A 26,976-nucleotide genomic window follows, 5' to 3' on the forward strand; every position below is an offset into this window, starting at 1 on the left:
AGCGTACTGATCTTCGGTTCGGCACCCCTTATTTGTGACCCCGCAGGGTCGTCGACACTTTTTTTCTTTGTCGAATCCGATGGCTTCGAACTCTTCGATCCGAAGACTGTCTCCAGCAGTTTCGTTTTCGACTTCATGGCTTTTGGTTTTCGATTTAAGTAGTGACTGGTAATGTTCGACCGATGGCTCGTGTGATATATTCTTAGCCGGGTCGAGACGCGGGGCTATAGAGTGTTCGTCATGATCTTGGCTAAGGCCTTCTGGGGATGCCTCGACCGGAGCCCTTGGAAGTCTTTCAGTGTCTGTTCCGGGCCCCGTACCCACTGTTGGGCCTGGTTCATCGCTCGAGTCGTCATCGGCTCTGATGGCTGATGCGTCGTCCCTTACTTCGACGACGTTTTCATCCTCAACGTTTTCCTCGTCGTCTTCATAATAGATGGAGTCATGCTCTGAACCCGGATCCGACTGCTGTTCTGGATCCTCAGTCTCGACGACCTCATTGTCTTCTTCATCGAAGATATTCACTGGGTCGGGCGCTGGCTTCGTCATCGTCTGCCTCGCTGCGCGTCGAAGTCTAAGCGTCTTCTTCGACCTGAATTGAGCAAAAGCTAGACAGTTGGCCTCATTGTGCTCCGGAGATAGACACTTGTTGCACACCGGGTGTACATCGATGTGTGGGTACTTAGAATTACAAAGGGGGCATCGTTTGAACGGGCTCCGCTCCATCGACGATCAGGCCTCTGGTGTCGAAAAGGCCACGCGGGTCTCTTCGACGTCCTGCTCGAAAAGAACTGGAACAAAGTACCCGGCACCGATCGAAATAACAATACCGACGACCCCGAAGGCCTTTAGAAAAGTTTCCAAACTTGAGTAAAGAAAGTACATCCGAACCCAATGGCGGAAAAAAACAATCTGAGGATGGAGAGGATGCCCATGCGCACTGTAGTCCGGGGAAGGAGCCACCTATCTCGCGATACTTCGAAGGCTCTTCCAGGACAACAATGTGCAATCATCCGGACCCAACACTAGGCGGTGATCTATGCACAGATATGAATTCAGCAGCCCACATGCCTCGAACATGGGCCTTAACACTTTTAGGATGAAAAACTATTTATAATTACAGTTAATACAAAGATTTTCATCTGTGACATAACATTTGTTGCAGTGACCTGACAAAATGAGTATCTGCAAATCTTGGGACCTTGTGTGTACAGATTGTTGTTGATTTTAGTTTCTGATAATCCACGGACATTTGAGGAGAAAAACATGGAAACATAATAATGGTGCCTTTTTTAAAGCCAAAAGAAATCTATGAAACCCACATACAATTACCATTTAGGAAAGTTGAGATTGTAGATATCCAAGACAAAAGTAAGCCAAGATTCAGATACTGGACTTCAAGATAAACCTACCTCTGTCTGATTCAGACCAGAATTTGGAACTCTTGGGGCATGGTGGCTGAGAGCAGATAGGCAGGCAAGAAGAAGATGCATTGCTCCAATTTCTAATGCCATTCTCCTCAAAAGTACTCCGTCATCTGTAGTCAGTGGGGTGGTGCTGAACAAGGTGCGCAGCACGTGAAATGGGAGGGTTGGAAGCACGTTCGCCGATGGAGACTGCAGTATATGACCTACATACCAGGAAAAATGTTAGACAAATGTTTGATTAAATTTAGAGCATACGACAACAGTCATGTTTGAAGTAAATTTTCTGAAGACAAAAAATATAGGGAAAGAGTTTCTTTCCAAGCGGTGAGTCTTGAATATTTATATAAATATATCAAATTCATCCATGCAAACACACCAAATGCACAACATTATTGCTAGAATCAAAGTGCAGACCTGAGTGAACCATTCAATTGTGCATCAAAGTCATAACTATAGTGTTGTGCTGCTCTAATACCTACTTAGCACGAACATCACAGAAAAATGTACTAATGCTCCTGTCAAATGCATGCAAAATATAAATTAGTGAGCAGATTAAGTGGAGTAAAAAACAAATCATATATATGAGGGATACATTTACTGCCTTCTAGATTTCAATGCATTACAAAAAGCATAATCTAGATGAAACATATTGGTTGTACAACGTATAAATCACCAATAAAACATCAAACAATCCTCGTACACTTTTGAAAAATTTAACATTCGTAGATGTAAATATGTAGCAAGACGACAGGGGAGGCACGATAACCATAAGACGTGGGGAATTTATAAGGCAACTATGAAATTGTTCATTCAGGGGGAAGAAAATAATTAACTAAGGTTGTGTTTGGATCAGTAATCAAATAAGACACGTTAAGACAATACTTTTTTCAAAGGATAAGATGTTTATATATTTAAAGACAAACATAGAAACGTATACTTTATCTATATACAAGTCAATATATATGTCTACGCACATACACATCTATTCATATATCTTATACACACACACACACACACACACACACACACACACACACACACACACACACACATATATATATCCTAAAATATAAGCAACAAGGAAACCTGATTCAAGAATCTCCTAAACTAGAATGAGCCGGCTTAGGCGGTGGTAGAAGGTTACTGTGTTGTGTTATGATTCTTTTGGATATTTCTGCAGCTTTTGACACCAGTGACTCAAATATTTTCATACTGCATAATCATCTATTGCATTCATGCAATCGCTTTAAAATGGAATCACTTTTCTGTGTAAAACAGATAATCTATTGAAATTATTATGTCCCAAAGGCTACATTTTGTCAATATTCAATAAGAACCCCAATTATTATTTAAGTGGAACTAGGGCAGTACATCAACTAGTATGCCTCAATAAGGTGACAACTTTAATTTCAAATCACTCAATGGAGAATTTTACTGTATAACTGTTGGTGGACTACACAATTATGGGTTAAATTAAGGGTGTAAAATCCCAACCTGGCTCACTTCCACAAAAAACATGGGTATACTCAACAACACCCTGTTATCACTGAAGCACAAGTTACTACTTGTGTAACAATATATCTGTAAGAGACATTAGTCAGTGATAGATTCCTTACCTTATAATATTCCCCAGGCGTCAGTCTGGATCCGGAAAGTTTTATGCTTAGCAGTACCCCTGCGCGCCAGTAGGTGGCGCCGTGCGGCACCACGCCCGTCACTGGCGTCGTGAGCGCCGGGATGACGTCACAGAGGCTACTTAGGCACCACCCATGCGTGCTGACGTCAGTTCTGTACACAACTTTCTGCGCCGAAACGCAGAGCCATGCGGGAAAATTAACTTTGATGCATACAACTAGGGCCTTAAAAGGGGATGACCTTAACCCTAGTAATCAGTTCTCAGAACGGGGAGGAGGGGGACGTGGTAAGGAATCTATCACTAACTAATGTCTCTTACAGATATATCGTTACACAAGTAGTAAATTGTGCATCTGAAAAAGACACGTTAGTGATAAGATTCCTTACCTTAGAATAGATACCCCAGCAATACCAGCCCCAGAGGTGGGTCTGCGAACAAGATTACATCAAAAAGTCACGGAGCACAGAATGGTCAAAGAAGCCGTCTCTCCGGAACTGACTTTCAAGGCAGTAGTGCTTGGTAAACGCGTGCAGCGAGGCCCACGTAGCTGCCTGACAAATGTCATGCAAGGAAACGCCACGTCCCAAGGCGGTAGTGGCTGCAGTTGCCCTGCTCGAATGGGCAAGCAGCCCCACAGGAGGCTCCTTCCTGGCCAAGGAGTAACATGCTTTGATGCACAGAACGACCCACCAGGAAATGGTCCGTCTGTGCACAGCCCAACCTTGTTTGGCGCCCACGTAGCCGACAAAAAGTTGATCATCCACCCGGAACTGCTGTATACGTTGCAGATAGAAAGCGAGCGTACGTTTTGGGTCCAGACGGTGGAGCCTCTCCTCTGCTCTTGAAGGATGCGGAAAGAAGGTGGGCAAAGTGATGGTCTGCCCGATGTGAAAGGGCGTGACAACCTTTGGCAGAAAAGAAAGACGGGTCCTTAAAACCACCTTGTCCGGATGAAAGGAAAGGAAAGGAGGTTTGGAAGAAAGGGCCTGGAGCTCACTCACTTTTCTGGCAGAGGTGATAGCAACCAGGAAAGCTGTCTTAACAGGAAGAAGACATAAAGGACAGTTATGAAGAGGCTCAAAGGGAGCGCACATCAGAAAAGTCAAGACAAGATTTAAATCCCATTGAGGCATTATGAAGGGCACAGGAGGAAACGTTTACGTAATGCCCTTGAGAAAGAGGTTAACCACCTGGGACTTAAACAGAGAAGGCTGATCAGGAGGCTTCAGGAAGGCCTAAATGGCAGAAAGATAGCCTTTGATCGTGCCCAGAGCAGAGTCCTGCTGGGCCAAAGATAGGAGGAACAGAAGACCGTCAGGAAGAGAGGCAAAAAAGGGATCCATAGGCTTTGCTGTGCACCATGCCACAAATTTGTTCCATCGGCAGGCGTATACCGTCTTAGTGTAGGGACGCCTGGCTGCCAGAATGACATTACAGACCTCAGGAGGAAGGTCGAAAGCCGTCAACTGTCGCCGCTCAATCTCCACGCATGGAGGTGGAGGCTGGACAGGTTCGGGTGGAGGACCGTCCCCTGCTGCTGCGACAGAAGATCCTCCCGAAGAGGCAGACGAATCGGGGGATCGATGCTCATACTGAGGAGCTTGGGATACCATACTCTTCGAGCCCAGTCTGGAGGCACAAGAATAACTTGGGCCTGGTCGCGCTTGACCTTCTTCAGCACTCTGGGCAGAAGTGGTATAGGAGGAAAGGCGTACAACAGACCAATTGAGACAAAAAGCGTCTCCAAACGAGTGCCACCTTGGAAATTCCAACGCAGAACTGATGAAATTGCGCGTTTTCTTCGGAGGCAAATAGATCTAACCAAGGCTCTCCCCAGTGCAGAAAGAGACCCTGCGCCACATCTGAGTTCAGACGCCACTCGTGATCCACCATGCATCGGCAGCTGAGTTTGTCCGCCCTGGCGTTCAGAGAACCTGTCAGGTGTTGAACCACCAAGGTAATGCCTTGATGTTCCCGCCATGTACAGAGGTGCAGAGATTCCTGACATAGGGTCCACGACCCCACCCCGCCCTGTTTGTTGCAATACCACATGGCGGTGGTGTTGTCCGTGAACACCTGCACTACACTTCCCCGAACAGATGGAAGGAATGCCTTCAGTGCAAGCCGGATCGCCCGCAGCTCCAGAAGGTTGATATGGAGCCTGGACACCGCCGGAGACCAGAGGCCTCTGATCTCCGCCTCTCCCATGTGGTCCCCCATCCCAGGAGGGACGCATCAGTCACCACTGTGTGCTCCGGTTGGGGAAGGGAGAGGTATCTGCCACTGACCCAATCGCGATCTGTGAGCCACCACTGCAACTGTCGTGCAGCGCCCTCCGAGATCTGGACGAGATCGGACAGGCTGCCCTGATGCTGTGCCCACTGGAACTTCAGGTCCCACTGCAGAGTCTGCATATGCCATCTGGCATGCATCACCAGCAGGATGCAGGAGGCCATCCTGACAAACCCAGGATAGAGGCTGAAAGAGAGGAATAATAGCCTGAATATCCCAGACTCGCTGTTCGGGAAGATACACCCGAAACAGCGTCGAATCCAGAACTGCTCCGATGAAAGGGAGCTTCTGAGAGGGATTCAGGTGTGACTTCGGCACATTGATGGAGAACCCCAGCAAACGCAGGAGGTCTGCCGTAGACTGAAGGTGGGAGACGACTGCCTGGGGAGAGCCCGCCTTCAACAGCCAGTCGTCGAAGTAGGGGAAGACTGACACCCCTCACCTGCGCAGATGAGCTGCGACTGCCGCCATCACTTTTGTGAACACTCGAGGAGCGCGGGTAAGGCCGAAAGGGAGCACGGCAAATTGAAAATGCTCCTGGCCTACCATGAACCGCAGGTAACGCCGGTGGGTCGGCAGGACGGGGATGTGAAAATAAGCGCCCTGCAAGTCCAACGCCACCATCAAGTCTCCAGGGCAGCCAGGACCTGAGCCAGAGTGAGCATCTTGAACTTCTCCTTTTGTAGGAAGCAATTGACGTCCCGGCTGTCCAAGATGGGGCGCAGGCCCCCCTTTTCCTTCTTGGTGACCAGAAAGTAGTGGGAATAACAACCACTCCCTACTTCATGATCGGGAACGTACTCGATGGCCCCCTTGGCCAGGAGGGCTGTGACTTCCTGACGGAGAAGAGCCAAATGATCCCCCGACATGCGGTGGTACCGAGGTGGCATGGCTGGAGGGGAAAACAGAAAGGGGAGCAAGTAACCTTGGTCGATTATCTGCAGCACCCACTTGTTCGATGTGATTTCGCACCAGTGGTGGAGGTGGCGAAGGACCCTGCCTCCTACCGGTGTGGGGTGCCCCCTGAAGCTCGGATTAGGAAGGCTTGGAGGTGGAAGCAGAGGGTGCGGAGGTGGACTGACCCGCCCGCTGGTTACCCGCCCGCCACTGCGGAAGCCACGCCTGCGGCCACGCTGGGGCAGGTTCTGCGCAGGTTTTGCGGAGAAGCGCGTCTGGGTGTCTTTACCCTGGCCACGAAAGGAACGAAACCCAGGCGTGGCAGGCGTCTTTGTGGAAAGACCCAAAGACTTAGCCGTGGTCCGTGAGTCTTAAAAAAGCTCCAGGGTACTGTCCGCCTTGTCGCCAAAGAGGTGAGAGCCATCAAAGGGCATGTTCATTAGCGAGCTCTGGACATCAAGCGAGAACTCGGTAGACCGCAACCATGCATGGTGCCGCAACGCCAAAGTCGTTGAAATCGCCCTGCCCAAGGAATCAGCAATGTCCAGACCACACCTGATGGCAAACTTCGCCGCATCCTCGCCCTCCGCAATCGCTTGGGAAAGGACGGGCTGGACTTCCTCGGAACACTGAGGCAGGACATCTGCTACCGTATCCCACACGGCGTGGGAGTAATGGCCCAATAAGCAGGCTTTATTAACCGATCGCAACCCCAAGCTGGCGGAGGAGAACAACCTGTTGCCATATTGGTCCAGCTTCTTAGAGTCCTTAGCTGGTGGAGCCGTGGGAAAGGCACTCTGTGACGTCGAGGCCTGAATGACCAGGCTCTCAGGCCTGGGATGAGTGGTCAAGAAGGCAGGGTCACCAGGCGCTGGGCGATGACGCCAAGCAACGTTCTTATCTACCAGTGGCCCTGAGGCCGGCCGCAACCAAGTGGCCAAGAGGACTTCGGTAAGGGCCTCATTGAAAGGGAGCAGCAGTTCAGAGGACGTAGACGCCGTCTGGAGCACCTCCGTAAGGCGGTTGGTCTTAAGGGCAACCATAGGGAGGTCGAGATGGAGAGCCTCCGCAGCTCGATGCAGCACCATAGAGTAGGAAGCGCCCTCCTCCATAGTAGGCGGAGGGGAGGCAAACCCCGGGTCAGAAGACACATCAAGTTCACCCGCATCTGATGGTCATCCACCCAATCCTGCTCGGAGTCACACTGCCGCGCAATGGGGTACTCAGCGCCATCCCAGTCCTCATCTGGCTCCGGGGTAGAAGGGCCCGGCCACAGCGGCAGGGCCGGAGTCGTAGAGGGGGCCAGTGGTGCAGGGAGCGGCGCCGGCCGGGGCCGAACCAGATCCGCATCCCAATGTGGATTCCAGGTCGGAACGAAATGGTCCGAGAACCGGGGCATTGGCGGGACAAACGGCACCCAGTGCGGCGCCTGTGGTGGAGCCAGGGGTGGGGCTGGGGCCAGAGCCAAGGGCTGCACCGGCACCGGAGCCGAGGGCGCTGGATCCAGTGGCTTCGGGGCTGGCGCCAGAGGTAGTGCCGCCGGGCCAACAGGATCTGGACACGGGACCGCAGGGCCCGCTGGCCCGCCGGCGGGAGCCCGAGGCCTAAACAGGCGGTCCATGGGAGCAAGAAACTCTTGCATCTGTTCGGGAGTTGCCGACTGACCTGGGTATTACGGGTAATCCGCGGGACTCTCAGGCTCCGGAGGAGCAGCAGGGGCGGAGCCCCTATCCCCATCGTCCGTCCTCCAGGGAGCGACAGGGGGACGTCGGAGAGCGAACACGCTTTTTCAACTTCTTATGGAATCGCTTACCGGAATCTGAAGGCGAAGACTTAAGAGTACGAGGAGGGACAGTTCCGGGCCCGCGAACGGCCCCTAGACCCCAAGCGGTGGTGAGAGGAGTGCCGGACCTCCAGCAACTCCCGGCGCCGCTCCCACAAGGCCTTCGGCCATGGCACGACGGTCCCCATAATCCCGGGAGTCATGGTCGGTCTCCAGGTAGTAGAGGCAGACATCATGGGGGTCCGCCACCAACATATTACGGCGGCACGACCCACAAGACTTAAAGTCGGGCATTCCTACGTGCACCAGGAGACAAAAGAAGGAGACAAAAGTCTAAAAAAAGTGGTAAAAAAATTACCAAAGTACGTGCTCAATCCGGATCTGTGCTTTCGGCACGGAAAAAGAAAGGTAAGGAATCTATCACTAACGTGTCACTTTCAGATTCAAAGATTACATGCCTCACTGCAGGAGTATCTACAAATCCTGGTAGACAACACTTTATTCCACTGGGGATGGATCACGGATCCCTTGTTTGCTTGGGCCTCCAGAAAAAAACCCTAGCATGCCTACAGTATGACCAGAATACTATCTCCTATCAGCTTTAATTTTGTTTTTCCATAACATTAAAGCCATACAGCAAGTTCATGTGTTGCCTACTTTGACTGACTGGCTTCAAATTAACAAATTGCTTACCTGCTGTAATGCATTATGTGGTAGAGACAAGTTCTATCTGCAGATTGCTTACCTTTGAATTTCCCAGGCGGCAGACTGGATCCGGAAGATTTTTCTTCGAGCAGAACCCCTGCATGCCGGTAGGTGGAGTCGGTCAGCTCCTCTTCACATTGTAAGCGTCGTCCGAGACTATATAGGCGCTGCCTCGGCGTGCTGATGTCAGTTACTTTTCAAGACTTTCCATCCCAGGAGTGCAGAGCCAATAAGTGCACCGAAACTGGTGTGTCCAAAGTAAGGCCTAGAAATAGATCAGCCCTGACCCTAAAATCCAGTCCGCAGAGCGGGGAGGATGAGTAGGTCGGTAAGGAATCTGTGGCTAGATCTTATCCCTACCAAATAATGCGTTACCGAAGGTAAGTAACTTGTTTATCTGATAGAGACATCTAGCTACAGATTCCTTACCTTTGAATATATACCCAAGAATTACCATCCCCAGAGGCAGGCTGTGGACAAATTCTAAACTAAAAAGTTTTGCAGATCTGAACGGCAAAGTGCCTATCCCTGCGGACCAGACTGTCCAGTCAGTAGTGTTTAATAAACGTTGGCAGGGATGCCCAATAAACGTTGGCAGGGATGCCCAAGTTGCTGCCTTGCAGATGTCCAGGACTGGGACTCCACATGCTAACATAGTGGTAGCAGCTTCAGCTCTGGTGGAATGAGCCCTTAAGCCATCAGGGGCTACTTCTTGGCCACTGCTTAGCAGATTTTTATACCGAGAATGCCCCAGCACAAAATGATACATTTTTGTACCCTTCTTTGCTCCAACATACCCAACAAAGAGTTGGTCATCCACCAGGAACTCTCATGTGCGGGCAAAGTAGAACGACAACACTATTTTTTGGGTCCAGACGGTGAAGTTGCTCCTCTTCCTTTGAAGGATGTGGAGGAGCGTAGAAAGTGGGTAAGGTGATGGATTGGCTTACATGGAATGGTGTTTCCACTTCTGCAGGAATTAGGCCCTAGTGCGAAGCACCAATTTGACTGGAAATATAGACAGAAAGGGAGGCTTGGATGATAAAGCCTGCAGTTCACTCAACCTTCGGAAAGATGCGATTTCCACTAGAAAGGCTGTCTTAATGGTGAGCAGTTGGAGTGGACAAATATGAAGAGGCTCGAAAGGAGCACATATCAGAAATGTGGGAACCAGATCAAGATCCCACTCATACATAATGAAAGGGGAAGATGGGAGCATATGTACAAGACTTTTAAGGAGCCTATTCACGATAGGGGACTTAAATAAAGAGGGTTGGTCAGGAAGCCACAAAAAGGCAGACAGAGCAGAAAGGTAACCCTTGAGAGTACCCAGAACAGAGTCCTGCTGGGCAAGGGTATGGGTAAAAAGAAATATATCAGAAAGAGAAAGGGGGTGAATAGTACAACGTCTTGGTAGAAGGACGTCTGGCTGCCAAAATAACATTACAGACTTTGGGAGGAAGGTCGAAAGTAATCAACTGTCGCCACTCAATCTCTACGGAAGAAGGTGTAGAGTTGACAGGTTAGGGTGGAGGGCCCTCCCCTGCCGGTGCGACTGAAGATCCTCCCGAAGAGGCAGCCTGATCGGAGGATCAATGGTCATACTGAGAAGCTCAGGACACCAGACTCTTCTTTCTCAGTCAGGAGCCACAAGGATGACTTGGGGCCGGTTCTCCTGATCTTCTTGAGAACTATGGGCAGGAGTGGTAGGGTTGAAAAGGCATATAGGTGGCCTGAGCTCCACTCGAGACGAAAAGCATTTCTGAGCGAGAGCTGCCTTGGAAAAAACAGTGCACAAAACTGCTGACACTGCATAATCTTGGAAGAGGCGAACATATCTAACCAATGCCCTGTCCAATGCGGAAAGAGACCTGGCGCTGCCTCCCAATGGAAGCACCATTTGTGATCCGCTAGGCATTAACAGCTGAGTTAGTCCGCTCTGGCGTTCAGGGAACCTGCCAGGTGTTGAACCATCAGGGATATGCCCTGCTGTTCCATCCATTTCCAGAGATGCAGGGCCTCTTGTCAAAGGGTCCATGACCCAACCCTGCCTTGTTTGTTGCAGTACTACTTGGCAGTGGTGTTGTCCAGGAGCATTTGTGCTAGCTTTTCCTTGATGAAGGGTAGAAAGGCTTTCAAAGCCAGTCAGTATGCTTGGAGCTTCAGCATGTTGATGTGGAGTCAAGATTCCACGGGAGACCAGAGTCCTCTGATTTCCACCTATCCCAGATCACCGTACCATCCCAGGAGTGACCTCTCTCGCAGGGACCCTTCACAGCCATTAGGACACGGACTGGTCCATGGCCATGTACATAGTTGGGTATCCATAAGGCTGAAGAGAGGCATTGAAAATCGCCTGTCAGATGCAACAGTTTACCCTGTAACCAACCACCCTTGGGCCGTCGCTTGCATAAACTGGCGACTGTTCTGTTATGGCCAGTATATAATTAAACACACATTTCTTTAATGTTACCTCAACAATTTGATTGCAGAGTGACTAACCCTTTTGGTTCTGAAGAATGCCTCTGCCCCTCAGGTGGGGGTCACAGTTAGGCAGAAACATGTTGACCAAACTTACGGGTATATTTGTTGATAACCACTAGTCCTCTTTCCTTTTAAGCCTGTCCAGGGAGACCGCATAATGTACAAGTTACTTACCTTCGGTAACAATGTATCTGGTAGAGACTATTCTAGCTGCAGATTCCTTCACGTAGAATCTCTACAGGCGTGAGACTGGATCCAGAAACTTTTTTGCCACAGCATCCCTGTGCGCCGGTACGACATCACACGACTCCGCCCAGGTGTTGTGCGCCAACGTGAAGTCAGCGAGGTCCCATAAGACCCGCACCGGCACGCCTACGTCAGTTTTCTTCTGAGAACTTTTCCGCACCACAACGCGGAACCACCAGACAAAAAACTGTGGAAGCATGGGAACAGTGTGCGAAAAGCAGAACATTTGAAAAGAAACAGTGACTAACAACACCACTCACAGTAGTGTCACACCGCAGAACCCAAGGCAGGCAAGGAGAAGAAGAAGAAGAGCAGAGCCCTGCACAACCACCCTGCCAGCACATAGACAGCCTCCCACATCTGTGCCCCAGAGGCAAGGAACAGGAGTAAGTCATGGTACAGGTAGGAAACCCACCATCCCCATCCTGAGCAAAGAAGTGGACCAGTGCTAACACCGACATGGACAACAAACCTCCAAGCCACCTCAACATAAAGGGCAACCACCCACAAGGGACAAGGGCAAGACATGGCCAGATGACCCTTAATCAGAGGATAGCAATGGAAAGAAGGGAGGACAGGGATAGAAAGCAATCCCCCTCAAACCAGGAGTAGCCGGAGCAGCAGGGCACCGAAACACCGGAAACCATCCTTCAAAGAACCAAAGGTGAAATGAACCGCCCCCAGTCGGAGCCACCCGTCAAGAACAAAGAAGGCACTCACAGGAGATACAGCCCCCCACCGGGAGGCGAGTACCGAAGACCAACCTAAGGGTCCTCGCAGAATAGGGGAGGAAGGGTGGGCTGTGAAGGAATCTGCGGCTAGAACCGTCTCTACCAGATGCATTGTTACCGAAGGTAAGTAACTCGTACATCGGATAGACTACTAGCTGCAGATTCCTTCACGTAGAATAGATACCTTAGCAATACCCCATTGGAGGGAGGGACTGCGAAAGGACCCCACCAGCCGATACAGAACAGAGGGCCCCACAGGGAACCAGATCAGTGGACTGGGTAAAACCTTGTCCCTACCAGGCAAGGGGAACTCCCCCCAAGCAGACCCCCACCGAACCCAAAAGGATGTAGGAGGGAGAAGGCTGAAGAAGAACCAAGACTAAGGCCGGAGAGGCCGAAACACCCCACTGCCCCACAAGGCAACACAGCTTCCGCCCAATGCCAAGACAGGAAGGGAGGTAGAAGTAGAAGGAGCCTAGAAGACCCCGGGAAGCGAGGGAAAGAAGGCGAACCCACTCCAGGTGGAGACAACCTGCCAGCCAGAACGGCACTGGTAGTCAAAGCTGCCAGAAGCAAAGAAGAACCGCCCGAGGCCCCAGGAAGGCCGAGTAGGCGTCGCCTGGCAAGAGAGAACATAAGATCATCCCAGACCTCAGGGCAGGAGCAGGGAGAGGAGGAGATGCCCGGGCACATCACTACGAGTGGGCTTGCACACGACCTCCAGGCGCAAAGCAACTGACACAACGCCATGGAGAACAGGCACCCTAAGGCGGCCAGAACCCTCCAGCAGAGCGCAAGCCATATGAAAGCTACCACTACCCCACCCAGGGTACGATAAGTCCCAAAATATGGGAACCCTCTTTAGAAGAACTTCCGCAGCAGAGGAAAAACAAAAGAGCCACAGGGAAAAAAACACCCCCGCAACAGGCTTGACAAGCAGTCCAAGCAAGCAGAAGGACTAATCTCAGGGCCAAGTCTGCGCAACAATTGCAACACACAATCAACAAAAGGGCCGTCCAGCAGCCAACAACGCCAAAGTCCCAAGGAAGGACGCAAATGGCCAGAAAACACACACAGCAGCCAGAACCTCTGTCCTAAAAAGGCCAAGAATCAAGCCAACTCAGAAGTCACTGAGGAGGGGACGGAGGAGGAGTGTAAGGCGGAGGCGGAGGAGGAGGAAGAGGAGAACGGAGCCCTGCCAAGAGCCTCTGGATGGCTGAGTCGGCCGAGGCATGGAACAAAAGGCTCCAATCAAACAGAAGGTCGAGGAATCGCTCCCACATATTCTCAGGGAATACTCCATCCCGAAGCCAAGCATGGTGACAGAGAGCGGCGGAGGAAGCCATGGCCCGGCCCAGCACCTCTGAGATGTCTAGAGCGGAATAGAGAATAAACGCTGAAAGCTCCCAGACATCCAACGCATGATGCCATAAGTCCACCTGGCCACCCTCCTGGGACGTTGCGGATCCCAGAGACTCAGGCGAGTCCCACAAACAGGAAGAGGCCTGAGCCAGCACACACAAAGTGTTCAGGGTCCGCAGGGCAGTGCTGGTCGAGGAGAACATGTTGCGCCCCAAAAGAGTCCAGCCAGAGGGCCTCTCGGGATGGCGGAGTCAACAGCGGCGGCAGGGAGGGAAAAGCAGTCCGCAAAAGAGGACTGGCAGCAGAGGGAAAGGCCCGCCAGGCCACGTGGCGCCGGGAGGTGCCGGTGCAGAAGATGTTGAGGCACCGTGTCCCCTGAGTCAGGACGCCTCCAAGCCCCCGTCAAGAAAGAAAGGAGGGAACCTTTAAAGGGAAGTAAGATTTCCCTTCCACCACAGTCCTGGTGGAGGACCTCCAATAGATGGTCCGCCGGAAAGTGAGCCACCGGGTCACCCATACGCAGGATGTTCACAGCCGTGGACACTGCATGAGCGAAGGCCGCACCCGCCTCCGTAGGGCCCCGCAGTGGGGAAAGCAGCTCCTCCGTGGGTGACGGCTGCAAACTAAGGTGGCCGTCCCAGAGTCAAAGCGGAATGGGCAAGGGCCAGACATGAAAGTCAGAAGGAGCCGAAGAATGAGGGACCTGCCGCTCTTCCGACGAACACCTCTGCCTCAGGAAGGGCAGGGCGCCACCCTTCAACGCCGGTGAAAAAGACACAACACGGCGACCAGTCTCCGGGGGGGGGGGGACGTCACCAGAATACAGCCTGCCTCCGGAGAAGGAGCGTCCAAAGACGAATCCGCTGTACGACCCCTGCACGGGGCCGTAGAGTCCGCAGCCTGAGGCAGGTTGTCGGCAAAATCTGGCGTCGCTGGACAAGGTTTACCAAGTCACCCCTGAGCAGAGACCGGAGCTGGAGTCGAACCGGCCCAGGGGCGGTGCCGGAACGGCGCCGACCCGACCCCCAACGAGGTAGCCACCTGAGCGGAGGAACGAGACGGGCCTGGGGAGTGGCACGAAACCCTCCGCCAGCCGCAGCCCAGAATGAGGCGGAGATCGCTCGGCAACCCATGTGGCGGTGCCAGGGAAGATCCAACCTCCGACTCGCCCTCCGTCGAGGCAGCCGCCTGTGGGGAGGGAAGAGAGGGGCCCGGAGAGGGACAAGGGATCTGCACCCGGCCTCGACCCAGAGCGGGACGAGGAGGGTGCACCGACCCCTGTGGCTCCGCATGGTCCAGCTGCTACCGTAGCGGCGTCACCTCGGCCTTAGACAGGACCACCTTGTCAATGGAGTGAGGGGGGCTCGGGGATGCGACCCAAGCCCCGGCGACCTCCCGCGACACCGCAGGAGTAGCCTGAAGGTGTCCCAGAGGAGCCGCACCCCAAGAGCACCACATTCTCCAAGCCTGGATCCGAACCAGTCGGCGCCGGGGAGGGCCCTGCGAGAGGCAAGGGGTCTGCTGACACCCCAGGAGGGGAAGGAGGAAGAGACACCAGCGAGGCCTGCAAAGCTGCCGCGTATGTCTCCATTTGGACTCTCGACGCCCCAACACCGGCAAACGGTGGATAGGACGACACACAGGCCCCATCACCTGCAGATAGTCCACGCCCCCAGCAGGCGGGAAACCAGCCCCCAAGGACAAACTGCGACATTTACCCACCTGGGAGCCATGCTCATGTGACATCGGAGAAGGGCGAGGACGACAACCATGGCCGTACCTGAAGCCGTCCGCCAAAGCAGATTGAGGGGAGGACGTCGACCTGGAGAGACACGGCAAGAGAAGTTTCATGCAGGGCTCATGCCGCGACTTTGGCTTCAACTGTTGACAGGCCTCACAGTCCGTGGTGCCGTGATCCTCCCCTAAACACCACATACAAATGAGGTGTGGTCGCCGACATAAGACGCCTACAAAACGTAAAAGTTTTGAAGCCTAAAGGCATTCGCACACTGTTCCACTAAAAGAATTGGAGAAAAAAGGGCCCGAAACAGGCCAGTAGCAAGGACGGGATCTGCGTTTCACGCGGAAAAGGAAAAAACTGATGTAGGCACGCCGGGGCGGGTCTTATGTGACTTCGCTGACGTCACGTGCACGGATGACGCCTGGGCGGAGTTGCGTGATGTCATCCCGCTCACGCCTGGGGATATTCTACGTGACGGAATCTGCGGCTAGTAGTCTCTATCAGATAAAGACATTTGGTTCCCCATAGCCAGTTTTAATCCAGAAAAACATTTCTGTACTCTTCCCCTAGCTTTCTTCACCTCTGGTCCCTTCCCCATATAAAACACCTCAGCTCCTCTTTTAGCCCAGAAGAATTGTAGCCTACACCAGGGACATTGCAGCAATGGTGTGAGGAGGGAACCCTATGATGAAGCATGTCACCCTTGGGTGAGTGAGTGTTCTAGTCATAAGAAAGGTCTTTCCCCAACTTTCCCTACGATTAGGGCACGCATCCTTTCTGGCTGTAACATTGGTAGAACATCACGTGTGGGGACCCTTCCCCTTCTTGCATTCATGAATCTCTGAGAGCGTACTTTAAGTGAGTATACATCTGTCACTACCACCAGATCTGGTTGGGGAAGTGAGAGAGAACTCCGTCTCTGACCCAATTTTGTTTCCCACTGGAACGTCAGGTCCCACTGCAGAGCCCGCATATTCCATCTGACCTGTTACTAGCAGGTAGTAGGAGGCCATGAGGCGCAGTAGCCTGAGATCATTTTCACCTAAATCCAGGAAATGGGCTGAATCATCGAGGTCATAGCCTGAATATACTGGACTTCCTGAAGGGAGGATAAGCCCAAAACTTCACTGTGTCCAGAACAGCTTTGATTAAAGCGAATATTTAAGAGGGAGTCAAGTGTGACTTCGGCACGTTGATAGTAAACCCCAGCGATTGCAGAAGAGTAACTGTAGTCTGGAGGTGGGACACGACAGCCTGGGGTGATCCTGCCTTCAGCAGCCAGTCGTCGAGATAAGGAAAGACTGGCACCTATGATCTGCGCAGATCAGCTGCAACCACCACCATCACTTTGGTGAACATCCGAGGGGTGCTGGTATGGCCAAAGGGGAGCACGATGAACTGAAAATGCTCATGGCCAACTATAAACCGGAGTTAATGAAGATGGGCAGACAGGACGGGAATATGAAAATAGATGTCCTGCCGGTCCAAAGCAACCATCCAGTCTCCTAGGTCCAGGGCAGACAAAACCTGTGCCAAAGTGAGCAGCTTGAACGTTTCTTTTCTGAAGAAGAGGTTGAGGGTTCTAGACCCAAGGTATGGCAATACCCCTTGTTTGTTTTGGGAATTAGAAAGTAGCAGGAATAGAAACCATTGCCTACTTCTGACATTGAAAACCTCTCTGTGGCTCCAGTGGCCAAGAGAGCGGTGGCTTTCTCGCAGCACACTAATAAATATTCCTCCATCAGCTGATCGTGAGATGGAGGAACAGGGGTAGGGAAGGATTCAAAGGGAAAGGAGTAGCCCCTTCGTATAATATGTAAAATTCTCCTGTCCAACGATATGGACTGCCAGTGGTGGAGATGATGGTTTATTCTGTCACCAACTGACTCCCATGATCTTGATGGACAAGACTAGGATGGTTTAGAGGAGGTGGAGGCGGGGGGAGTGGTGGTTGTGGGAGATCTCTGGTCACCTGACCTGTGGGGTCCGTATGAACCGCAACCTCCGCCCTGCACAGCCTCGGAAGGTTGCGTGGGTCGGTGGCTGGAGTAGCGTTGGCTCAATTAAAAATCCCTTCCGTAACCACTAAAAAGGTGATAGGCAGACTGGGAATGATAGGGGGCAATTGAGAGGCCCAAGGATTTGGCCATAGCCTGTGAGTCCTTAAAACGCTCCAGCGCAGAGTCTGCCTTGTCTCCGACGACATGGCTGCCATCAAAGAGCAGACCCATGTGCTGCTCTTTGATGGCATCAGGGAAGCCCGGACATCCCCTGAAAAGCCAGATGTTCTCTGCCAGGCATGGCTTTGAAGCGCTACCATTGTCAAAACCGCTCTCCCCAGAATGTCAGTCTGGATCCATTATTGGATCCACAGGGGCCCGTTGAAACAGAGGCTGTAGCTGTCAGCGGAGAACCCGATGGGTCCACCTCTGACCTTGCAGGCCCCAAAGGTACACTGCAGGGGTTGGTCTTCTCGAATACACAGCACATGGCCTCATAAAATTCTTTAATTTGAGCTGGGCAGCTCCGGCTCCCAGAAAGGGTGGGAGTTTTGGAGTTGGTCCTGGCACCGATTCTATGGAACCAAGCCTCAAACAACTATGCTCCTTCGTTGCGTCAGCCGAGGGGGACTTCTTATGCTTGTTTCCTGAGTGTCCGGATGACCTGGAGTGGGAGGAAGGAGACTTGGGGCTCCCGGAGCTGTTCATTCCGCAACCTCCCTCTTGATGGAGACCGCAACCTCCTAGAAGCGGCATGGTGTTGCCTGCCGGGCCGCTAGTAGCTTCAGGGACCACTACCTCAAAGCCTTCAGTGACATGACCCGGAAGTCTAAGCACAACTTGGGAATCGTGGTAGCGCTCAAGAAACCACAGACACACTAGATGTGGGTCTGTAACCGACATGGCACGATGACAGGCGCCACATGGTTTAAAACCGGTCTTCCTCAAACACACCAGGAGGAAAATTTGCTCAAAAAAATAGTTTGACAAAACATTGAAAAAAGTGTCAAAAAGCAACAGTGGGGTAGCTCTTTCTCTGGATCAGCACTAAGTGGCGCGGAAAGAAAATAAATTACATTCAGCGCGCTGAGTTGACACCTATATATGGGACGCAGATGTCACTTCATGCGCAGATGACGCTGATGCCACGCGGAGCCAACAGACACCACCTACCGGCGCGCAAGGGTACTGCTTGAAGATAAATCTAATGGATCAAGTGTGATGCCTGTGAAATCGAAAGGTAAGGAATCTATGGCTAGCTGCCTCCATCAGATATATTTTTTAAGTGCTTACGGCAAACTATGCAGGGCTTTTATGGCCAGGACCCATCGTTTTAAACGAAGTTCTCTCATACATACAGAGTCACTCCATAAGGTAGTCTTCCTGCAGGCTCTTAATTCAGTGATTTAAACTTGGTGGCTAAAGCCTTTGTAGTTCAGGGCTCTTTAATTTGAAAGGCAATCTTAGACCTTGTGTAGAGAATACATCCACTGAATAGTATAAAAGGCCATTTGGATCAAGTCTTTTTTCAAAAGTAATCACACTGGCGGCCACTTCTATCTAACAGAGCTAATATATTTACATAGCACTTTTATTAATGAATATCAGTTGTGGGGTGCAGAATTGTATTACCTTCACTGCCTAAATAGGTTCAGCCATGATGGTACCCGAACTATCACATCCTAGGCTAGTACAACACATTAAACACAAATATCCTGTCACCACATTACCAACCTGGGCAATTCATATACAAGATGCAATTTTAAAAACTTACAGAGGCATACCATAGGTTTACTTCTTTCGGTTTTCACAGAATTCTATTAATGTTTAGAAATTAGTATTTTACAATATAAATCCAAAACATGGTGGTGAGTTTGCAGCATAACTGTCAAGTGGCCCAAATTCACATGCAACACTGGGCACATTGTTTTACTGGGACTTTTAGTTTTGCCAAAGTATATAGGGGCTTCCTACTTTTTTTGTTGTGAACTAAAATTAGAGACTGATGATATGGTGAACAACCTCTGAACCCAGTCTCTGAGCTCCCAACTCTATTTATGCAGGCTACTGCACCGCTGGTGGGCCAAAGGCAAGCCTGTCTGCGACCAGCTCCAGGCCCCCTGACCCTTTGCACTCCATCAGGTACTCCACTGTACATATCTGGGCCTTGGACGCAACAACAACTGTTGCCTCTTATCACCTGGCTCCACAGCCGGACCAGTCACCTGCTTCAAATGGCGGTTCACGCTACTTCATTCCTTTCAGCCGGGACCTCCCTGGAACAACTCAGATGCCTCCTGATCAACACCAGATTGATCTGCAAGTACTCCACCGTAGTCCAGGACACTATCTACACCCTCACCCCGACGTGATCTTCATTTCAAATACCAATCTCACCCCCGCATCAGCCCCAGACATTGCCACCGCAACACCCGTTGGATACAAGATGAAGCACAACGATTGAGCCAACAGACGTGAAAGTGGCATTGCCATAGTACACAAGGAATCGATCATCTGCACCACTACCAATGACAAAATTGCGCTGATCATGGAGCACAAGAACTTCCAGCTCTGCCCAACAACAGAACCACAATCAAAAGCACCCTTGCCTATAGACCCCAAGAGCAAGATCTTGCCTCAGCGACGCCATCACTGAATTCATCACCCACTCGCCATCAAATCCAAACACTACACCTTCCTGGGAGACCTCAACTTCCACCTCGACTACCCCACTGACACCAACTCCACCGGCCTCCTGGAGCAAATGGATAGCATCGGCCTTAAGCAGTTGGTCACAGACCCCACTCACATAACAGGACACAATCTGGACCCTATCTTCACAATAAGCAGCAAAGATTGAAAAAAGCCACACCACAGAACTCATCCGGTCCAACCATTCCAATGTACACTTCCCCATCATCGGACCTCCCCGCAACACTCGCAACCGCCACAGCACCCCTTTACACAGCAGGATCAAAGACCAGCGTCAATGGACCGGCGCCCTCAAGACCACCCAACCGAACATCACCACTAATCAAAACCCAAACCAGGCAGCAGAGAACTTCAACACCTAGATCACTAGCGCCGCTGACCGAGTTGCTCCCATCAAACCAGCCAAAACATAAAAAACACTGAATGTGCCAACTGGTAGACACAAGAACTGAGCGAATCAAAGCGAAGATGCAAACAACTCGAAAGACGACAGAGCACCAGCAGAAACAACACTGACTGAGCTACCTTCAAATCAGCTCGCAACAACTTTCACCACCATATCAAAGCTGCAAAAATTGAGTCACTGACACACAGCATTGAGGCCAGTGCCAACAAAACCAAGGAACACTACACCTTCATCAGAGAGTTCACCTACCCGTCAGCCACCGGAAACTCAATCCTTGCCTCATAGAAACCCTGCGACGCCCTCGCGTACCACTTCCCCAAAAAGATAGCCACCATACACAGTGACTTTGATCCCCAACCCACCTCAGCATCCCTTCGTCCATAATCATTGATGCCAAACAGCCGGGCTCCGCATGGAAAAACTCAGTACGTCAAACACAACTCCGCTAATGAACTCCATCCACTCTGGAGCACCAACCAACCCATGCCCACAACGATTTTTCAACCTCGGAGATGAGATCAGCCACCAGCTCACTACCATCCTCAATGCCACCTTTTCAGATGCCTGGAAACATGAGGAGGTCAGACAGCCCCCTAACACAAGAAACGCTCTGCAGACCCCAGAGAGCACCAGAACTACTGCCCCATCTTGTTGCTCCCATTTCCTGCCAAAATCCTGGAGAAAGCCATGAACCTCCAACTGACTGAACACCTTGGGAAAAATAACCTGCTGGAGTCCTCCCAAATAGGATTCAGAGCCAATCACAGCACCGAGACACATCCTTGATCGTTGACATCTGCACCCTACTCGACAGACGAGAATCAGCTGTCCTGATGCTGCTTGACCTCTCTGCAGCCTTCCACACAGTCCCCCACCACACTCATCAACCGACTACACCAAATCTGAATAAGCTACGACACGCTCAAGTGATGGCATCCTTCCTCTCAGGGAACATCCAGCGCATTTGCCTTCACATCGCAACCCAAGCGCACAATCTGCAGGGTTCCCCAAGGCTCATCCCTCTGTCAACCTTCTTCAACATCTACATGACACCGCTTGCAGACATTGCCAGTACAACATCAACATCATCTCCTACGCCCATGACACCCAGCTCGTCCTCTTGCTCTCAGCGGACCTACCATGACCAAGACCAACTTCCACAACTGTATGAAGAATGTCTCCGCCTGGATGAAGAACTGTGTGAAGCTCAACACGGACAAAAGAGAAGTGCTGATCTACAGCAGACACACCTACCTCTGGAATGACTCTTGGTGGCCATCAGAACTCGGACCCACCCCTATTCTGAAAGACCATGCCTGCAACCTCGGCATCATCATGGCCAGCAAACTCTCACTGAAACACCAGGTAAACGCTGTCTCCTCAGACGGTTTCCACACTCTGCACATGCTACATACAATCTTCAAGTGGCTCCACATCAGCACCAGAAAAACAGTGACGCAGATCCTCATCACCAGCAGGCTGGACTCCTGCAATGCACCATATGCAGGAACCACCACCGAACTCAGAAGACTCCAGATGATCCAGAACAAAGCAACCAGTCTTATCCTTAACATGCCAAAGAGAACCCAAATCACTCAGCACATGAAACACCTCCCTCCACTGGCTCCCCGTCTGGGAAAGATGCCAATTCAAACCACTAACCCACACCTACTAAGCCATTTACAACCAAGAGCCAGCCTAAATGAACCACTGCCTGAATTTCCACCTACTGCCCAAGAACCTCCGCTCGCCCTCACACAGGTACTGTGGATCTGCTGCTGCTGCACAGGAGGATGCTCCTCCTCCCACCTTGCCATCAAGTCCTGGACCTCCTTTCCTCTCTACTTCCGTATTTTACCCTCGCTGACAGATTTCAGGAAGGGATTCAAGACCTGGTTCTTCAACTGACACCCGCAGCACAGTGCCTGGAAACCTTAACGGGTAATACACTGCACTATATAAGAACTGATTGATTGATGAGGATATCTACTTCTTCACAGCATCATCGGAACTCTGTAAACCACTCAATGCTCGTTGCATTTAATAAGCTATTTTCTTTATTGTTGTTCCAATTTATTTAGAAGAACTTGCACATACCAAACAGAAAAAGATTTCACCTAAGATCTTCAGATAATATGGAGGCAGAACTAGGAAAGCATCGAGATGGCCGCATCCTAGGCGAGCTCCTCGCTGATGCCCGCATTAATCCTACAATAATCCTATACATCTAGGCTTGATTAACCCAAAAGTGCACTGAATACCAGTGAGTAGCCAGGACTGGTTGGGACCAGGAATCGGGGAGCTTGGTGATCAGAAACGGGACATCCAGGCCCCGCCGCCTAAAAACGAAACTGAAGCGGCGAGCTGAGGTACAGGCAGACGACGTGACATAGAGCACACACAACTGCCCTGAATGCGGCCCGTACCCGGTATGCCAAAAATCAAAGACGGCCGCTAAAGCGCTGATAAGATGAGCCCAGTGCTACAGGGGAGGCGAAGTCTCTGCCCGATTGAAGCAGCTGCTGACGGGGGAAATAGATTGCTGGCCGACACAAGCGGCGCTGGCTGGACTACAGCCGCCATAGAAGAAGCGTACCTTGCGCCGCGGAGGGATGCCGCTGGCACCTGCCGAGGCCCGCTGCGGAGGGTGGGCGGGTAGCTGCTTGCAGCCAGCGGCACTGTGACCATCATCGAAGGGGCGAGTTCCGCGAATAGTGGAAACGAGGCCAGAGCTACATGACACCCGCAGCGGAGGGGGGCATGTACAATCGCCCATTACTCACAGCGCTGGCAGCACTGCAGCCGCGGTCGACGGCGGCCCCCTGAGGAGTGTGACGACGGGGGAGTGTTATTTATACCACACAGCCCGAATACAGAGCAGAAGAAGCGAGGTGCTGGGGACGGAAACAAGCTGCAAAGCTGTCCAGGAAGTGAGTGCCACGCAGCGGGGAGAGAAGCACTGAGAAAGCCTGATACCGGGTGCTGCCTCACGAAACAAGCATTACCGTGAGGGGGGGAAAAAACATTAAAATAAAATGACATTACATAGCGCCATCTGCACTGATTAAGCTGAGGACCTGGGACCTAAAAGGCAGGAGGTTTATACAGGTTCAAATAAGGGACCCAGGCAGGCAGTTCCAGAACATAAAGGCGGCACCTGATGGCCCTGACCAGATAGCGCGCCTAGACTGAAAAACCCCAAAGTGCGCATTGTGAGCAACCGGAGATACCGCCTAAAGATCAGCCTCATTGATAAGACGTGGGTGATTGGAAATCAGACCCTCTTGAACTCCAGACGTGCCAATTTGCGATACCAAACGGCACTTACCTGAATGGACATCCTTGACCTGCGCAAGTCCTGGGCATAAATAGTATTAGCGGGGGACAGTGTGACGCGGAACTGATCTGCGACCACACGGGAAGTTGGCCCTGTGAGAAGTTGGCCTGGAATATGACGTTCCCTATTCTAGTGAGCACCTTGCACCAGTCCCAACAACCCTTATGGTGATGGTTGTAAAGTCAACCTTATAGACCAGCTATCCTAGGGGTAGCATGGACAAAGCAGTCTTAGGCTAAACTCAAGAGGGCATGTGAAGCCAGCTGTTTTACCATATGCAATCCCTTTAATAACCAATGAAAGGACACCACACAGGATATATTCAAAATATATATGTATTTATTTCTAAAGCAATCCCCTGAACTCTTTATGAGCACAGAATCACAAGCGCATAACAAGTAACTGAATATAACATACAAAAGTTGCACAAATATGGATAGGCCCGGGTGGCCCGCTAAACCATATACTAAAAAAGTGGTATAAGTACCACATCACGAACAATGGTAAGGCCTAGGGCCTTGGGAATCGCTGGGGCTACACTTGGCTAACAATAGTTAGGGAGCAGGAGGCCCACGGGATGCGTGTGCAGTGTCTAAAGGCACACGCGTGCACACATAGAAGTCAATGGGTGCGTAAAGTTAGAAAGTTAAAGGTTTGGGAGGCTTCCGACTGGACTAGAAGCTAACCACTTGAAACTTAGACACTAGGAGAGTTAACTCTTTACAGGAGCACCGCAGTACTCGCGTTACCTAACCCACAGGAAGCGGGTGCATAGGTCCCAAAGTGCGTCGGGTTTCGTCGTGGAGTTCTATGGAGCCTTGGAGAAAAGATGCTGCAGGCGGCCAGGAGAGAAGAGTCCTGGTGGATCCAAGGGTGGATCGAAGATGTAGAGGTCCTGAAAGCAGAGGGGACAGAGTCTGGGTCACTAGCCAGTGACCAGGATGGAACCAGGAAGGAACCAGGTGATGTCGCGAAGCAATCAGGAGCTGATGGGAAGCTTGCCTCTACAGCCACGTGGACCAGGAGGCATCGACGACTACCAGGAGTCAGGCACGGGCTGTCCCACGAAGGCTCTCGCTGTCAGCTTCAGGATTGGAGTCAACAAGCCTTGGCAAAGGCAGCCCACGCAGGATACGGAGTAGGCTTCTTACTCAGACCAGCAAGGTCTGAGGGGATCCTTCTTTTGAGGGAAGCAAGGGCCAGTCTGGAGCAACCAGACCAGCGGTGTAAATTCAAAATATCGTCGCCAAGATGGCCACTAGCCAACGGGCAATTGACCGGGCAGACGCGTCTAGCAGAAAAATGCAAAAGGGCCCCACGCAGAACTCGTGGAGGGTGCAGGGCTGATCTTTGGTGCAAATGCCCCCAAAAGAAGGCCAAGCCAATCAGATAGATGAGGCGCTTACGTCCTTTGGGTTAGTTCAGAGGGTAATGGGCCCTACACACGAGAAGGGCCATACCCTGGATCTCGTTTGGATAACAACCCCAGAACATGGCTGGGATCATGGCCCAGTAGTTGCGCAGCCTTGTGCATGGTCAGACCACTATCTAGTGAAAGGCGCGATATCGGTTGATGAACAAAAGGGAAAGCCCGGAGCAGGATGGAAGGTCGTGAGGAAATGGAAACATATAGACGGGGATGAAATGGTAGCCCATCTCCTAGCTCGTCCTCATATTAACAAGATGGAACAGAATCCAGAAATTATCTGTAAAGACTTAACAGACAAACTAAATAGGGTAGTGGATCTCGTGGTACCAGCTCGAAGGATGAAGCTGGTAGATAGAGGAGCCGGGGCCCCGTGGTACAATGAATCCCTTAGGGAAAAAAAGAGGGCGCTACGTAAATCTGAGAGAGCATGGCGGAAGGACTACAGCCTCAACGCACGGCGTGTTTATACACAGGAGCTCGCTTCCTATAAACATGCTATCTTGATTAGGAAAGCTGAGTTCTATGAGGACAGGATTTCTAGAGCTCCGGACCCACAGAAAGAAATTTTTAAGGTCCTCACGGAACTCAGGAAAAATAAGGAGCAGAGTCCTGAGTTTAAGCAGGAAGATTGCCAAAAATGTAAGGACTACTTCTCCACTAAGATTAAAGACCTCTTATCTGAAATTGCTACTACCCCAATTTTGGACTGTCCTCTACAGACTGTCCCGGTCATCCGCCCAGTTGAAAACCCCTTGGTCACTCTGCCCTTGATTACAAAGGACAGACTGGCAAATCTTGTGGGGCGGGTTAAATCTGGCTCTCGGGCCGACCCTGGGGCGGGTTAAATCTGGCTCTCGGGCCGACCCTTGTCCCCGGAGGACTTTAAATTAGCCATGCCAGGTATCGAGGAAGATGTTTTGACTCTCCTCAATAATTCCCTACAAATAGGACTGGTTCCATCCTCCTTTAAGGAGGCACGGTTGATCCCCCTGCTGAGAAAAACTGGGGCAGACGTAAAGAACTTTAGGCCGATTTCTCAGTTACCATTCTTGGCCAAAGTTCTGGAGCAGCACGTCCTTGCGTATCTTGCTGACCATCTGGAGAAAAATGTATTTTTCGAGCAAAACCAGGCTGGGTTCCCGTGCGCATCACAGCACGGAGCTAGTGATGCTATCTATCCTGGATGAGTTAAGGAACCGAGCTGACAAGAAACTCCCTGGGGCCCTGGTGCTATTAGACCTCTCCGCGGCTTTTGACACTGTTTGTTATAGTCAACTGTTGCTGCGGTTGAGGGACTTAGGCATCCAGGGCACAGCACTTGTCTGGCTCTCCTCTTTTCTCCAAGGGAGAACTCAGAGAGTTCAACTGGCGGACCTATCTTCAAGAAGAATCCTACTCCCAGTGTACACCACAAAGATGGGGGACACTCAGTGTTGTGTAAAATATCCCTCACACACCAACAGGCCCCTTGGTGTCATGCTTCATCATCGGGGTCTTCGCACCCCGCTAGAGGGATGCGGCACGCTACGACCTGCGACTACGCGGGAGCGTTGACAAGGTTGACTATGTGTGGTGTGTGTTAAGTGCAAGTGAGGGGATACATGTGAGTGAAGGGTGTAGTGAAAAATTAAAAAGTACCTGGCTAGTGGGTGGTGTGAAAAAAACTTTATTCAGGACCCCTAGCTGGAGCTGTTAAAAAGATGTGCAAAAAAGGCGAGGTCAGTTGTCTTAATTAGGGACACTACCTCTGGTGTGCGTCGACATGTTTCGGAACTGGTGTTCCTTCTT

The 26,976-nt window shown here is 51.3% G+C and overlaps 1 protein-coding gene across 6 annotated transcripts in view; it reads right to left on the reverse strand.

Annotated features, from left to right (window-relative positions):
- BIRC6 (baculoviral IAP repeat containing 6) overlaps positions 1 to 26,976 on the reverse strand; it is a 2,386,688-nt gene that overhangs the window by 475,174 nt on the left and 1,884,538 nt on the right. For all 6 annotated transcript variants that reach the window (XM_086926902.1, XM_086926900.1, XM_086926901.1 and 3 more), the window contains one exon: positions 1,413 to 1,630. In XM_086926902.1, the coding sequence (XP_086783028.1) occupies positions 1,413 to 1,630 (218 nt within the window). The remainder of the gene's footprint in view (positions 1 to 1,412; positions 1,631 to 26,976) is intronic.

Source organism: Lissotriton vulgaris, chromosome 6 (assembly GCF_964263255.1).
Source record: "Lissotriton vulgaris chromosome 6, aLisVul1.2, whole genome shotgun sequence".
In the NCBI taxonomy this organism is placed as follows: domain Eukaryota; kingdom Metazoa; phylum Chordata; class Amphibia; order Caudata; family Salamandridae; genus Lissotriton; species Lissotriton vulgaris.